Source organism: Mytilus trossulus, chromosome 6, assembly GCF_036588685.1.
Source record: "Mytilus trossulus isolate FHL-02 chromosome 6, PNRI_Mtr1.1.1.hap1, whole genome shotgun sequence".
Lineage (NCBI taxonomy): Eukaryota > Metazoa > Mollusca > Bivalvia > Mytilida > Mytilidae > Mytilus > Mytilus trossulus.
Window position 1 is genome coordinate 90915388 of NC_086378.1, and position 17326 is coordinate 90932713.

General features: G+C 33.9%; 1 protein-coding gene across 1 annotated transcript; it reads left to right on the plus strand.

Moving 5' to 3' along the window:
* Positions 1-5105: 5105 nt before the first annotated feature.
* On the plus strand, positions 5106-8273 carry LOC134723126 (MAGE-like protein 2). The gene is made up of 2 exons (XM_063586766.1): positions 5106-5166; positions 7114-8273. The coding sequence occupies exons 1-2, from the start codon at positions 5106-5108 to the stop codon at positions 8271-8273; spliced, it is 1221 nt and encodes a 406-aa protein (XP_063442836.1).
* Positions 8274-17326: the final 9053 nt, after the last annotated feature.

Below are 17326 nucleotides of genomic sequence, written 5' to 3' on the forward strand. Positions count from 1 at the left end.
AGATTGAAATCTTTTTTTTAAATTTCTATAGTATTGTATATGACTACAATTCCTAAGAACTAAGAAATCTAAATGTCGAACTGGAGATATGGTTTAATTGTTTGTATACAACACAATACTGAATTACTTACTGGGAGTTCACTTATAAAAGGAACAGCCCTTTTTCTACACTCAATCTAGATCGAAGGTTTCAACAGTAGTCTAGTGTCTCCAGAATTATATGACCTGGTCGAAAATCCGGTGAAATAATCAACACTTGGAATTAAAACACCTGCACAATATCATAACTACTTTAACCTAATTAGTTTGTCTTTGAGAAAAAAAATCATGGTTATTTAACATAAGATATGTTAATTGGTGTTCTCTGTGTTATTTAACTTATCTATTACATTATTATACATATATAAAATAATAATACTAATTTGTCTGTATGACGTATTTATCATTCACATATGTGTTTGTTTTACTTTTTTATATTTATAAAAACAGATTATTTGATTCATTATCCACAGAAGCTCTGGTGTTATCTCAAGAATTCAATACAATACATTTTATATTATTCCTATATAGATTTAGCTCTGGTGTCATCCGACGACTGTCATATTACGATACATTATATAGCATTTTAAACAGATATATCATATGTTAAGGAGCGGTATTTGCGAAAAATACCAGTCGAGAGAATGGTAAATTTCGCAAGCCGTAAGGCGAGGTAAAAAGGTAAACCTTGAGGTAATATAAGGATGAAAAAGGCATATCCTTTTTTGCAAATACCCCGGCTGCGTTAAAAATGAACGATATTCATTTAAGAACAGTAAATTGGTGAAAATACACTGTCTATCAACCAATCAAAACCCAGTATTCTTACATAAGGTGAAATTATCAATCAAATTCGTGAAGAAACCAATATTTAAGTTATATCAATACGAAATAACTATGTTTTACAAACAGAAATTACCAGTTGATAAATTTCGTGCATTCTTGATTCAACTTCTTTTGGAACGCTTAAGTCGATGTCATTGCAAGACTCTCAAAATATGTATTAGACATAAATCCGATAAATACATAGATAAAGGAAGATGTGGTGTGAGTGCCAATGAGACAACTCTCCATCCAAATAACATATATAAAGGAAGATGCGATATGAGTGCCAATGAGACAACTCCATCCAAATAACAATTTATAAAAGTAAACCATTATAGGTCAATGTACGGCCTTCAACACGGAGCCTTGGCTCACACCGAACAAAAAGCTTTAAAGGGCCCCAAAATTACTAATGTTAAACCATTCAAACGGTCTAATCTATATAAAAAACGAGAAACACGTATAAATTACATAAACAAACGACAACTACTGTACATCAGATTCCCGACTTAGGACAGGAGCAAACATTTGCAGCGGGATTAAACGTTTTAATGGTACCAAACCTTCTCCCTTTTTCCCGAAACAAAAGCATATATTTACACACTATGGACGAATAAATTTGATCTGCGATACCTAAATGCAAATGCACAGTTAATAGAATATTAGGGACAAACATTCAAGGCCAAAAAGCAAACAAACCAGTTCAAACAAAACCATGGCAAGATACCACCGCGAAATATTTAACCCTTCGAAAATAATCACTTTTGGAAAAAACGGTTTCAATATTATCTACAGGTTGATAAAAAATCAAAATCAAAATATTCAAAAAAGCACTGATATAATTCCATTTTATGCATACGGAGTTAATATCAACCAATTGCTACGGTATTAACGGACTTGTATTTTCTATCTTGATTTCTTTGATAGAGGGTTGCTGCTCACAAGGAAGCTATTAAACAATGAGTATCAAATGATGAAGTTGAAATCATCCCATCGTAAATATTACAGACGCCATCACGATTTGATTAACCGTTATGTAATATCCGTTTCACTGATGACAACGCATATGACTACGATTTCGTTCCTTTCAAGTTTCACGAATGAGACCGACCGAATTAGACTTATTATCGTTTTTAACAAACATGAGCAACATGACAAGTGCAGGATCTACTTACCCTTCAGGGGCACCTTACCCTTCAGGATCTACTTACCCTTCAGGAGCACCTTAGGTGGAGTCTGTGGATCTACTTACCTTTCAGGAGCACCTTAGGTGGAGTTTGTGGATCTACTTACCTTTCAGGAGCACCTTAGGTGGAGTTTGTGGATCTACTTACCTTTCAGGAGCACCTTAGGTGGAGTTTGTGGATCTACTTACCCTTCAGGAGCACCTTATGTGGAGTTTGTGGATCTACTTACCCTTCAGCAGCACCTTAGGTGGAGTTTGTGGATCTACTTACCCTTCAGGAGCACCTTAGCTGGAGTTTGTGTTGCTTATAGTCTTTATTGTTCTATGTTGTGTTTTGTGTACCTATTGTTTGTCTTTTTATTTTAGCCATGGTGTTGTCAGTTAATTTTCGATTTAGAAGTTTAATATTTTCTCTGTTATCTTTCGCCATATAATACATTTTACGTCATTCCAAAAGATAAAGTACTCCACTAAAGTTAAAGCCTGTGTGTCAAGCCCCTTCCAGTTAATGTCGACAGATACTTATGTAGTGTTGCTTTGCCAGGAACCTGTAACCGCGCTTGTCTCAGAAAGATGTTTACCTATATATCTATGGCACGTTTATAGGCCAAAATAAGTTTCAAAATACTGACCATTGAAGAAACAGGTTTTGTCACCAGTTGGTGTTGTCTCATTGGCAATTATACCACATCTTTTTATTTTCTGGGACTATTAAAAACTATTATACTGTCTTAGTATATATATAATATATTATGATAGTCCTAGTTATTTTTATACTGGCAGATTTGATACCTATGTTTACTTGTATAAAGTCCATATGTACTGTGAATTCCTCTATTTATTTATTAATTAATAAGTGATTTAGATATTCTCGCTGATTGTGATTTATTTGGAGACAATGATTTTTCTCGCGGATTGTGGTTTATTTGGAGACAATGATTTTTGAATCAATCCCATCTGTTGTCACCGTCTACAAATCAGACAAGTGTTTATACTGAAATATAAGATTTTTTAATTTTAATATTTCTATAGTGTCATGCGTGGATTGATATTATGCACGCGTTGCCTTTATCCTGGAATTGATATACCAATACACATGTTGCTCAGATTTACACAGTTTGTTTATTTCCGTAACAAGTGATTGAATCAATATCCTTAGTTCTATTTTTTTGATTTTTTTTCATTTGTTAATAGTTTAATCGTTTACTTATTTATATGTTTATTTAGTAGGTACATTTTCTTTCAGATGAATAGATTGTTTACATATAATACGTAAAACCCGCTACATCAATAGACATGTTACAGCAGTTATAAGCTATATAAAATTATCACCTATATCGAGTTCAAATTCTTAATCTTTTATAATTAATCAGAAAAAACAGGCATTCCGTGATTAAGATGATCAACTTCACACAAGAAATAATAAAAAAACATTTTGACAAAAGGGATGATTTTATGTTCCCTATTGTTAATTTTCCTTCTTAGGACTGTTAGGTTTCTTAAGTCCCTTCTCACAGTCTATATTCACCATATTATTCAAACTAAACGCAAACAAAAACATTTGAGAAAAAAGACAAATTTGGAAATTAATAAATGGTCATTAATCTACCCATTTCAAAAATTAGAAACACATTCAGTTACTCGCAAAGCAATTTTCGACAAAGCTGCCAACAATATGGTGGTATGATTTTCGCACCAAGGCCGACAAAGCAGCCAACACTATGGTGGTGGTATGATGTTCTTACCTCAACCAACAAAGCAGCCAACACTATGATGGTGGTATGATACTCGTACCTCGGCAAACAAAGCAGCCAACAATTTGGTGGTGGTATGATGTTCGTACCACGGCAAACAAAGCAGCCAACAATTTAGTTGTGGTATGATATTCGTACCACGGCAAACAAAGCAGCCAACAATTTGGTGGTGGTATGATGTTTATATCACGGCAAACAAAGCAGCCAACAATTTGGTGGTGGTATGATGTTCTTACCTCAACCAACAAAGCAGCCAACACTATGGTGGTGGTATGATACTCGTACCTCGGCAAACAAAGCAGCCAACAATTTGGTGGTGGTATGATTTTCGTACCACGGCAAACAAAGCAGCCAACAATTTAGTGGTGGTATGATGTTTATACCACGGCCAACAAAGCAGCCAACAATTTGGTGGTGGTATGATGTTTATACCACGGCCAACAAAGCAGCCAACAATTTGGTGGTGGTATGATGTTTGTACCACGACCGACAAATCAGCCAGCAATATGGTGGTGGTATGATGTTCGTACCACGGCCAACAAAGCAGCAAACAATTTGGTGGTGGTATGATGTTTGTACCACGGTCAAAAAGCAGCCAACAGTTTGGTAGTGGTATGAGGTTCGTACCACGGCCGACAAAGCAACCAACAATATGGTGGTGGTATGATGTTCGTACCTCGACCGACAAAGCAGCTAACAATATTGTACTGGTATGATGACAAAGCAGCAAACAATATTGTATTGGTATGACGACAAATCAGCCGCCAATGAGGTGGTGGTATGATGACAAAGAAGCCGCCAATAAGGCGGTGGCATGATGACAAAGCAGCCGCCAATGAGGTCGTGGTATGATGACAAAGCAGCCGCCAATGAGGTGGTGGAATGATGACAAAGAAGCCGCAATTGGGGTCGTGGCATGATGACAAAGAAGCCGCCAATGAGGTGGTGGTACTAGTATGATGACAAAGCAGCCGTCAATGTGATTGTGGTATGATGACAAAGCAGCCGCCAATGAGGTGGTGGTATAATGACAAATCATCCACCAATGAGGTGGTGGAATGACATAGCAGCTAACAATGTGATTGATGTATGATGTAAATACTTAAAAATGAAATCATGAATTTACAAATGGAAATCTCAGAAGTCAAATAGCACAAACAAAAAGCATTATCTATTACCTCTGGAACAATTATATATATATTTCAGGTACTCACAAAGCGGTTCGTTTGTTTGTAACTAATCTTACTTATCTTATTGTTTCCTCAATCTGTCATGTTCGTGCTAATAACGTAAATAATTCAATGGCGGATCCTTTTCAGATTGGAGGCCTACTGGATGTCTTAGGTAGCACTCCACAGTTAGGTGTGTAGTTTCGCATTTTGCCCCTGTGGATTTTTAAAATATGAGAGCTAGTTTGAAATAAAATTCATTTTTGAATAGCTGAGTACAAAAATAGCCTTCGTATTGGGTTTATATGAACATCAAGATTATGTAATGCATGTAATATAGGCTGTTTTCTGTATGACAGTCCGTATTTGCATGCCCATACCATACATTGGTCCGGCAATTATTGCAATGTTTTTTTCCCAACTTTTGCTTGCACGAACTTTGTGATGAGATTTTACGAAAAAATGAGGCGAAAGACACCCATTTTTTATTTAGTCATTAGAAAGATCTATACAAACAGTTTTAAAAAAAGGTATCACTCTAAGGCATTGAAATTCTAGTTTGATCCAAATTTGGGGGTGTATGTGACATGTTTACACCCCTTTTTGCAATATTTTATTATAAATAAATGCAGAATGTTGCCATGGATACACATTAAAGGAATTATTTTTCATCCTTTTAACTTTGGAAAATCAAATCTATTGAAGATACTGATTACATGCATATGCACATGTACAACACAAACAGTAAGGTTAATGTAGTAGAAATCCAGGAAAAGGAGATGATAAAACATTTTGTGGCTCATTTTAATCTTATTTTCTAACTGTGGAGTGCTACCTTAGAGGGGCCCTGCTCTAGTCGTAATTCAAGTCTTTCTTTAATAAAATAAGATTAAAAAATCCCCAAAAGGGTGGTATTGGTTTTTATTGAAAACCATCTAAATCCGCCTCTGATTTAACAGTGAAAATATACATGTATTTAAATGATCTAGGTGTTATAAACTCACGATCACTCCATTCAACCTCAAAACTCAAACTGACAGACACTTTTAACAGCCAATCAAGACAGTTAACCAATGAAAAAATAGTATAAATCACATGACACTCAAACATTCGAAATTATAACGATATATCCTATTATCTTTGACGGTTCCGGAGAACCTATAAGTAGATATAGGAAGATGTGGTGTGAGTGCCAATGAGACAACTCTCCATCCAAATAACAATTTAAAAATTAAACCATTATAGGTTAAAGTAAGGCCTTCAACACGGAGCCTTGGCTCACACCGAACAACAAGCTATAAAGGGCCCCAAAATTACTAGTGTAAAACCATTCAAACGGGAAAACCAACGGTCTAATCTATATAAACAAAACGAGAAACGAGAAACACGTATATATTACATAAACAAACGACAACTACTGTACATCAGATTCCTGACTTAGGACAGGTGCAAACATTTGCAGCGGGATTAAACGTTTTAATGGGCCCAAACCTTCTCCCTTTTTCTGAAACAATAGCATAACATCACAACATATAAAAACATACGATAAAATATCAATTAGCAGACTTAACTCAATCAAAAAACGTATGATTACACAAAGAACGAATAAATTTGATCTGCGATATCTGAATACAAATGCACAGTTAATTAAATATTAGAGACAAACAGTCATGACCAAAAGGCTATCAAATAAATTCAAACACACTGAGAAATATTTAACCAATCAATGTTCACTTTAAAAAAAAAAACCGGTTTTTTATAATCTTGAAGTTTATACAAATGTTGTAAGAATAAGTGAAAAATTGAAGATATTACAAATAATCAAAGCTGGTATACAGCCAAGATCCATATAAATAAAAAATGACAAAAAGCATTATAAACAGTATCAACAGGTCGAATTAACCTATAAGATCTGTTTACCCTGCCGGAGTACCTATAAGATCTGTTTACCCTGCCGGAGTACCTATAAGATCTGTTTACCCTGCCGGAGTACCTATAAGATCTGTTTACCCTGCCGGAGTACCTATAAGATCTGTTTACCCTGCCGGAGTACCTATAAGATCTGTTTAACCTGCCGGAGTACCTATAAGATCTCTTTACCCTGCCGGAGTACCTATAAGATCTGTTTAACCTGCCGGAGTACCTATAAGATCTGTTTACCCTGCCGGAGTACCTATAAGATCTGTTTACCCTGCCGGAGTACCTATAAGATCTGTTTACCCTGCCGGAGTACCTATAAGATCTGTTTACCCTACCGGAGCACCTATAAGATATGTTTACACTGCCGGAGTACCTATAAGATCTGTTTACCCTGCCGGAGCACCTATAAGATATGTTTACACTGCCGGAGTACCTATAAGATCTGTTTACCCTGCCGGAGTACCTATAAGATCTGTTTACCCTGCCGGAGTACCTATAAGATCTGTTTACCCTGCCGGAGTACCTATAAGATCTGTTTACCCTGCCGGAGTACCTATACGATCTGTTTACCCTGCCGGAGTACCTATAAGATCTGTTTACCCTGCCGGAGTACCTATAAGATCTGTTTACCCTGCCGGAGTACCTATAAGATCTGTTTACCCTGCCGGAGTACCTATAAGATCTGTTTACCCTGCCGGAGTACCTATAAGATCTGTTTACCCTGCCGGAGTACCTATAAGATATGTTTACCCTACCGGAGCACCTATAAGATATGTTTACACTGCCGGAGCACCTATAAGATCTGTTTACCCTACCGGAGCACCTATAAGATATGTTTACACTGCCGGAGTACCTATAAGATCTGTTTACCCTGCCGGAGTACCTATAAGATCTGTTTGCTCTGCCGGAGTACCTATAAGATCTGTTTACCCTGCCGGAGTACCTATAAGATCTGTTTACCCTGCCGGAGTACCTATAAGATCTGTTTACCCTGCCGGAGTACCTATAAGATCTGTTTACCCTGCCGGAGTACCTATAAGATCTGTTTACCCTGCCGGAGTACCTATAAGATCTGTTTACCCTGCCGGAGTACCTATAAGATCTGTTTACCCTGCCGGAGTACCTATAAGATCTGTTTACCCTGCCGGAGTACCTATAAGATCTGTTTACCCTGCCGGAGTACCTATAAGATCTGTTTACCCTGCCGGAGTACCTATAAGATCTGTTTACCCTGCCGGAGTACCTATAAGATCTGTTTACCCTGCCGGAGTACCTATAAGATCTGTTTACCCTGCCGGAGTACCTTTAAGATCTGTTTACCCTGCCGGAGTACCTATAAGATCTGTTTACCCTGCCGGAGTACCTATAAGATCTGTTTAACCTGCCGGAGTACCTATAAGATCTGTTTACCCTGCCGGAGTACCTATAAGATCTATTTACCCTGCCGGAGTACCTATAAGATATATTTACTCTGACGGAGCACCTATAAGATCTGTTTACCCTGCCGGAGTACCCGAGACCAGCTTCAATGTTTGGTTGCGTTCTTGTTGCTCAGTCTTTAGTTTACAGTTTTTGTAGACTGTTGTTTGTCTTATTTGTCGTTTTTTTTCTTTTTTTTCCTTTTTTTATTTGCCATGGCGTTGTTACATTATTTTCGACATCTGAGTTTGAATTTCCTTTTGATATCTTTTGCCTCTCTTTACACGTATCGTCCTAAACCACTCAAGCTGAGAGCCAGTGTATGTAGGGCAATGATGCCTGCAGCCACATTGTCTTGTAAAACATTAGTAATAATAAAACTAAGGTGCATGTATTCAACAATGCAGACAGACTTATCGAGCATATTTTTCAAATAGTGGCATCAAAATAGATTGTTCATTATTTTTAATATTGAAGAATATCTGTTGGAAAAATCTTTTTCATCAGAACATAGTGTATTGCATATTAATTAAACTACCCAAAGATTTCCGACCACTGAAAACAAATCAATAAAACATACATAACGTATTTGATGATACAATCAAACTTGTTTGTCTGTTGAGTTCAGAAATTTTGGGATTTAACAACATCTGCAAAATAAAAATATAAGACAAATGTTTTATTAGATCACTCTTATTCCGTGGTTATTGAAGATAAAATACTTCAATTCAATGTTTTATTAAAGTATCATCTCTCAACAAGTACAATCAACTTGAATCTTTATACATTGTAAAATAACACTAAATAAAATGAGAGCCATTCTATACAGAATTATAAGAGACTATTAGAATGCAAAGATATAATACGTAATATGAAATAAAATACTATGTACAATATATAAAATTTCTACGTCTTTTTAAAATTAAATGACAGGTTTTGGCACACACACGAATCATATTTACATCTAAGAATAAAAACACTAACTTTTGATTATCATCTAAAGTATCAAAATTTTCATTAAAAGTTTCAGCAACATGATATAAATGGTTTCTAAAATCGCCATAAAGAGGACATCTTTATAAAACATGCGCTTCATCTTCAATAAAAACGTCACACATATGACACACTCTATTTTCTAAAACAATTTTGCGAAAGCACTTCTGTGACTGAAGGGTAAAGCTATTTTGCAGTATTCCTCCGGTTCAAAATTTTCTTTAAATAGTCTGTAAGTTCGTAGCTTATTGCCACCTCTGTTCGATATAGATTTATCAGAATGCAAAACAGCATGCCAATTATCGACATGTTTTCCGTGTTATTTTGACATAAAAAAATTTATAACATAGTTAGTGTCCATATTTTCAGGACACGATAAATGACTTAAATTTAGTTCACAGAAGGTTTTCTTTACTAAAAGATTCCAGTTTTTAACACACTTATGCTTAATACTCATACTATCAGCCCACTTGTGAACTTTTGCATTTAACCGATTTGAGCTCATGTTATTTAATCTACACCACAAACGAATAATACTTTTCCACTGCTTATCAAAAATATGTGTTATACCTAAGTCTCCAGTTTGTAGAACCTTCCTATGATCAGATACTGGTTTGAAAATTTAACTTTTTTCTATAAATAACTTGTTTTTTTTCTTCGTTACAAATACGAGAACTTTAAACATAAAATAATTTGTTTTATTTCCTATCACAAGAGAGATAACTGCATGACATTTTAATTTTAATTTTTCATGGGAAACAACTCCAATCACCTTATAACTCTAGAAATGTTTGTTGGGTTTTACATAAACATTTTGTTTTATTTCCTATCACAAGAGAGACAACTGCATAACATTTCAATATAAAGTTACATGGGGGACTCCTTCCATTCACTATATAACCAAAGGATAGATAACGGTGTGCGTTATTCTAAAGAGATTTGACAGAATCATAATAAATTGTATTTTTTGTTTTCTTTTGTTTATTACGATTATATTAGACGATTTTTTTGTTAATTCTTTACGAAGGAATACGCGCGCTTTTAGCAAAGCCTATCTCCCTTGCTACAAATGTTTTCAATGGATATCCGTATTTATATCCAGCCTTTGTTTTTTGTTCATTATTTTGTACATAAACTAGGCTGTTAGTTTTCTCGTTTAAGTTGTGGTCATTTATAGCTGACTGTGCAGTATAGGCTTTGCTCATTGTAGAAAGTCGTATGGTGGCCTATTGTTGTTAATTTATGTGTGGTTTGGTCTCTCGTGGCATGATACCACATCTTCTTATTTATATATTTGTCCATTGTTTACTAGATGTAACAGTACTACTCAGCAAAAGAAATTTACAGAGCTAACTCAAAAGATGAAGTACTAAACGTAAAGATTTGTGTTTAAAGATAAATCGTTTTGATTCAGGAAAACAAGCAGAAACATCAAGCATTTGTGTTTTCTAATCCGGTGGTGCTCTGATATATAATTAGCTTTTCAGAACATAATAAAGACCTCGAATACGATCCTTACAAGTGATGACGATGGCAATCAAAGGTCATAACACTACCGTGACTCCAGAGTCTTAACAAAATCATCCGACGTTAGTGCACGAACACGGTCTCAGCAACACCTATATAAGTTTATACATCTCAGTAAAAAAAAAAAAAATTATCCCCTTGTAGTGACGTAGGATAACAACATATTTAATGGTTAAAAAAACATCACCATGATCATCGAGTAAAAAAACGTCATTGGATGAAATTCCGATAAAACTGTTACGTTCTTACTTATCGATCCGTATGACTCAATTGTACAGGATGTCAACACTATTTTATTTTTCCTAGGTATACAGGTATTCAAAACCTTGCTAAATTTGGATTTTCATTTGGGACCTATACTACCAGGGATTGAAGTAAATAAACTTTGCTCAGTGCTTAAAGCACAAAAAACATGCTCGAAACATGAAATCCAGCATTTTGATTGGTTGATTTAGGAGTATGAGTACAAAAAACTGACTCGCAAGTCAATGTAGCAACGACGTTTGTTATAACATCTTATTTTGGGACATTTTAAAACTGTTTGAAATTAAAGGACCACATGGAAATGGTATCTAGAGGAATCTATCGATAAGACTATAACCCAACGACAAATGACATGTAAACAGCTGTGAAAGCTATCTTCTTTAATATTTTTTTATAGTCAATAAAGTTTTGAATAAATTTAACATAAACTATCAAAGATATTGTAAATATGAGAATTCGGGATGTAAACATAAATTGAACTAAACAAACGCAATATAACAAAATATATTACGAAATTTAAAGTTTTGCGTTTGTTTTGTTTAATCAGTTTGGATCTTTGTCAAAATGCAGTTGACTTAAAAATAGAGTTGTGCAAGCATATTGCTCCAATAAATCTGCCTGTATATGTTTATCATTAAACTTTAAGACGTCAAGGGGAATTTATCAAATATTAAATAAATTAATAGTGCACTTTTGGTTACATTTGAAACATGAACAGAAGGAGTCAGCAAACTAGAGACACGTAAAGGAAGATTGAAAGACACTTTTAAAGATCCAAAGATGAACATTCGGTCTTCCAGACCAGACAAGTGTTTCTTACAATACGTAAACAGTTCTTTGTATAAATATATATGTACACGAACAAATTATCAAATGATGCTTGTGTTTCTATTCAATATAACTATCTATTGAAAGAAGATTCTGATGATCATGTTTAAAGAAACTTCGATTCAAAAGCAATATATATACAGTCTACACACCAATTGACAGTTAATGAACCAATGACATATAAGAGTTAGGAGCCGGAGACCAGATTTAATCATATTAAAGGATGTTTTACACGACAAAGGTTAAATCTTTCTGCGTTCTAATCTAGGATAAGGTGTGCATCAACCTAACACCACACCATTCTGTATGTGTCTATCTCAAGCCTATTGGCATGTCGGGGTCTTTTGTAGCTGACAATACAGTATAAGTTTTGCTCATTGTTGATTAAAAGAAATATTATATTATATTCTATAGCCTGGTATTATTGATGTTCTTTTTATCAACATGGAATATAAATAAGGTGTGGATAAATACATTTCTTTTTAAGGACAACAAGGTCACTGAATACTATTGATATATATTACAAATCAAGTAAGTGATTTTTTCCCATTAGATATTGGAGTCAAACAAGGTGACAACCTCAGTCCGAATTTATTCAAGATATTCATAAATGATTTACCCAGATATTTGTCAGATACTAGAGACCCAGTTAATGTCAATGACAAAGATCTACATTGTTTAATGTATGCTGATGATATTGTTTTATTATCTACATCAGCTGAAGGACTACGAGAAAAGCTGGGAATGCTTGATAAATTTTGCAAAGATTGTTGTCTCAATGTGAATACTAATAAGACAAAGGTGCTGATTTTCAACAAGGCAGGCAGACATGTAAAACAGATATTCACATTTCAGAATATAAATCTGGAATGTGTTTCAAAATACAAATACCTAGGTTTATATTTAAGCTCATCTGGTTCATTCAGTTATGCTCAAAATGAACTATACAAAAAATCCCTGAAAGCTCATTTCAAATTAAGGAAAGATCTTTTATCACTTAATCCTGATGTAAAAACAAGTATTCATGTTTTTGACCACACTGTAAAACCTATTTTATTATATGGTAGCGAAATATGGGGGATGTTTAATTCTCTTTCCTCTAAATGTAAGAAGGAAGATATATCTTTTGAAAAATTATATTCAGGTTTACCCTGTGAGAAACTTCATATAAAATTTTGTAAATTTATACTTGGGGTACACAAGAAAACAACAAATGCTGCAGTGTTATCTGAACTTGGAAGATTTTCAATATATTTTAATATTATAAAAGGAATGTTATTGTACTGGTATAGATTAGAGAATTTAGGTAATAATTTTCCTCTATTAAAAGAGGCATATACACAATCAAAGACACTACATCACATGAATATAACATCATGGTATGGTTCAATAAATGTTGTTTTTAAAATACTTGGTATTGACTATACAAATGCCATAAATGCTCCATTTTGTGAATCCTTATACAAATTTAAGAAATATATACAAACCAAGCTATCAATATTGTTTATTAGCTGTTGGAAAAAACAAATAGATAAATTTTCAGACAGTAAACTGAAAACCTACCTTTTATATAAAACAAATTTTGGTTTTGAAAAATATCTAACATTGATCAAGAATTTTGAACTTAGAAGAAGTTTTACTAAATTACGTGTATCTTCTCATAGATTACAAATAGAATTAGGTAGATATCAGGGTATTCCCCGAATTAACAGAAGGTGTAATAAATGTTCTTCCAATACTGTCGAAGATGAGGCTCATTTTCTATTTGATTGTAACAAATTTGAGGATGATAGAAATTGTATGTTAGCTAGTATTGCACAATATAATTCTTATTTTAATCATATGAACAGTCAAAGCAAAATTATCTGGTTATTTAGTGTAGAAAATGTTGAGTTACTTAAAATAATGTGTAATTTTATATACAAACATCTTCCTTAGTGAAGATTAGTTAAAGGAAATCTATGTGTGTATATACATTTGATTGAACCAAATGTATATACACACATAGATTTCCGTTATATGATAACCTCCTTGATTGAACATAGAAAATTATATTCATCTGAATATCACAAACATACTAGCCGATTAAAAAAAAAACATAATTGTTAAGATATATTATTTATTCAAATGTTCTCTTATATCCTTGAGGCATCGTCCCCTGGTATCAGCTGCATTCAAGTTACCTATGATGCTTCCTTGTTTGCTTTTGATATAGGTAGGAAAGAGACATTTACACACATTTTACATGCCTATGGCCCATAAGGTATCGCCCCCTGGTGTCAGCTGCCTTTAGGAAACCATAATGCTTTCCTATTTGCTGCTGACACAGGATGAGTCATGGACATGTTTAATTTCTACTTTCTTTTTGGCTAATTTTTATATATTTAATTGATCCAACTTTTTGTGTACTATACATATGTGGATATCTATTTTTCTTTTTTTTCTTTTTGGGCTGCTTGTTTGTTATCTATATCAACCACACTTGCAATAAAATGCATTAGTATTAAAAAAAAAAACATACTATAGATTCTTTATCTACGTATTCTTTAAGAACTTAAATAGTTCTCGTTTAACTTTTTTTTTTTTTTATCTCATTGTTTGTATTGTATTATGAAAAAAATTATTGATGTTGTAATGTTTATGCCCTTTGGGGCCCATAATTGGAAATAAATTTTTTTTTATCTTATCTTAAAATATCTTATCTTATCTTATCTTATTACATGCATGCACTTGAAGAATAGTGCGTTTTTTGTGTTTTTTGTTATTTTTATATTTTCTTGGTTTTTTTTCTAATCTCTCTTTTCTACGTCTTTCCTTTGGTAGGAAGAAAGTAATTTTGGCGGGAAGAAAGTAATTTTGGTGGGAAGAAAGTGCTAGATATTTATTCTTATTTATTTCCGTACTTTTGTTCAAGGAAACTACATTGCACTTGCCCTTACACCTCTCTACGTCACGTATTTCCGCGTACATTTCCTCATGTGCTTATAACTAAAATATGTTTTAAGACCCTTATTTCGTTCAAGTCAAGCCTCTTCTAAGAATCCATTCCTAAATTTTCACAAAATAAGCGATTGTTTTAACTGTACATCAACAAAAATTTAATCTTTGCAAGGCATGATAAATTTAGGAAAACAAAAGGTTAATATTGTATCACATGTATTATAACTATAAACAATAAATTAGGCACAAAAGAATAATACTCACTCAGGGAATGAACTGAATGAATGTTAAAAATAACACACCCACTGTAAAACTTGATTTGGACATGTAAGGGCTTTTACCAAAAAAAATACTGAAGTAATTGAGATGGTTTTTTTTACATATTTTCTGGTCCGATTCAGTACAAAAAGGATTAATTTGATAGTCAATATATAACTCTTCCTATTTTTCTAGTTATCCTGCCAACTAGCCTATGCGAAGAACCTCTTTTAACATCCGGTAATCATTTTGGTATTCGGCATCGAAAAGTCATGTCTACGAACTCAAAATATGATCACGTGGTAAACATATTTGGTTAACTGGTGAGTGGACTTCTTTTAAGAGTTAATTTGTTGCTCTTAAAAGACGATAACTTTAACCTTATTTATTTGGCCGTTACATTTACAGTTAGAAATTACATTAGATTGACGATAAGAGTTATTGCCATTCAAAGACGTTTTTATTTATCTCTTTTTTATTTACATGACAAATACAAAACTTGAATAAAAAAATAATTATAGAAAAGGTAGGTATAAAAAGGGCAATTATATGCAAAAGAAGTCAACTCACCAGTTAACCAAATATGTTTACATGTAGTTTTTTTCTTGTTGATTATTTTTGTCGATAAATCTCGTTAAATATTATAATTTCAGGATGAAAGGCAAAAACTTTGTATTTGAATTGTAAAATATAATCGTGTAAGGGTAATAACTCCCTGGATAATTATGAGTCATCAGACAATCTTAGTGAAAATAGACAACTTAAATGTAAACAATGATATTTTCTTGTTGTGTCCATATATAATGTATAAATCACCAGGCATACTGGACAGTTCAACTAACCACATAAATCACCAGACATACTGGACATTTCAACTGACCACATAAATTCAACTAACCACATAATTCACCAGGCATACTTGACAATTCAACTTACCACATAAATCACCAGGCATACTTGACAGTTCAACTGACCACATAATTCACCATGCTTACAGGATAGATCAACTGACCACATAAATTCAACTAACCACATAATTCACCATGCTTACAGGATAGTTCAACTGACCACATAAATTCAACTAACCACATAATTCACCATGCTTACAGGATAGTTCAACTGACCACATAAATTCAACTAACCACATAATTCACCATGCTTACAGGATAGTTCAACTGACCACATAAATTCAACTAACCACATAATTCACCATGCTTACAGGATAGTTCAACTGACCACATAAATTCAACTAACCACATAATTCACCATGCTTACAGGATAGTTCAACTGACCACATAAATTCAACTAACCACATAATTCACCATGCTTACAGGATAGTTCAACTGACCACATAAATTCAACTAACCACATAATTCACCATGCTTACAGGATAGTTCAACTAACCACATAAATCACAGGCTTACTGGATAATTCATCTGACCACATACATTACCAAATATAATTTATACGTGTTTCTTGTTTTTTTTACATAGATTAAACCGTTGGTTTTCCCGTTTGAATGGTTTTACACTTGTAATGTTGGGGCCCTTTATAGCTTATTGTTCGGTGTGAGCAAAGGCTCCGCGTTGAAGGTCGTACGTTGACCTATGATGGTTTACTTTTATAAATTGTTATTTGGATGGAGAGTTATCTCATTGGTACTCACACCACATCTTCCTTTCATCTGATTTTATAGTTTATGCGTTCTAATATTATTATTGCACTGTTACAACTCTGTCCCAGGTTAGGAGTGGTGGGCTCCCGCTTACACTTTAACCCCGCCATTTACATTTGTGATTTCGGAGTCTTTTATCTGCTGACTATGCGGTCAGAATGGGTTTTGCTCATGTTAAAGGCCGAACAGTGTCATAAAGCTGTTAATTTCAGTGTCATTTGGTCTCTTGTGAAGGGTTGTCTCATTGCTAACCATACCACATCTTCTTTTATATCTCTGAGTGAGCATTTCAAATCCACCGAATAAGAAAATGAATACAAAAAATATGAATACAACACAATTTTGAACCATAGTGCATATTAGTAAGATACCATATAGATGACATGTTACCGTTAAAAGTATAGTATGCAAAACATCTATATCTTTTAACAAAGACATGGCACAAATTAGACTGAATAATAGATCATAATACTTAGGCACACGTACGGCAGATAATAGAAGTTTAACTTTTAATTATATTCGCATGATA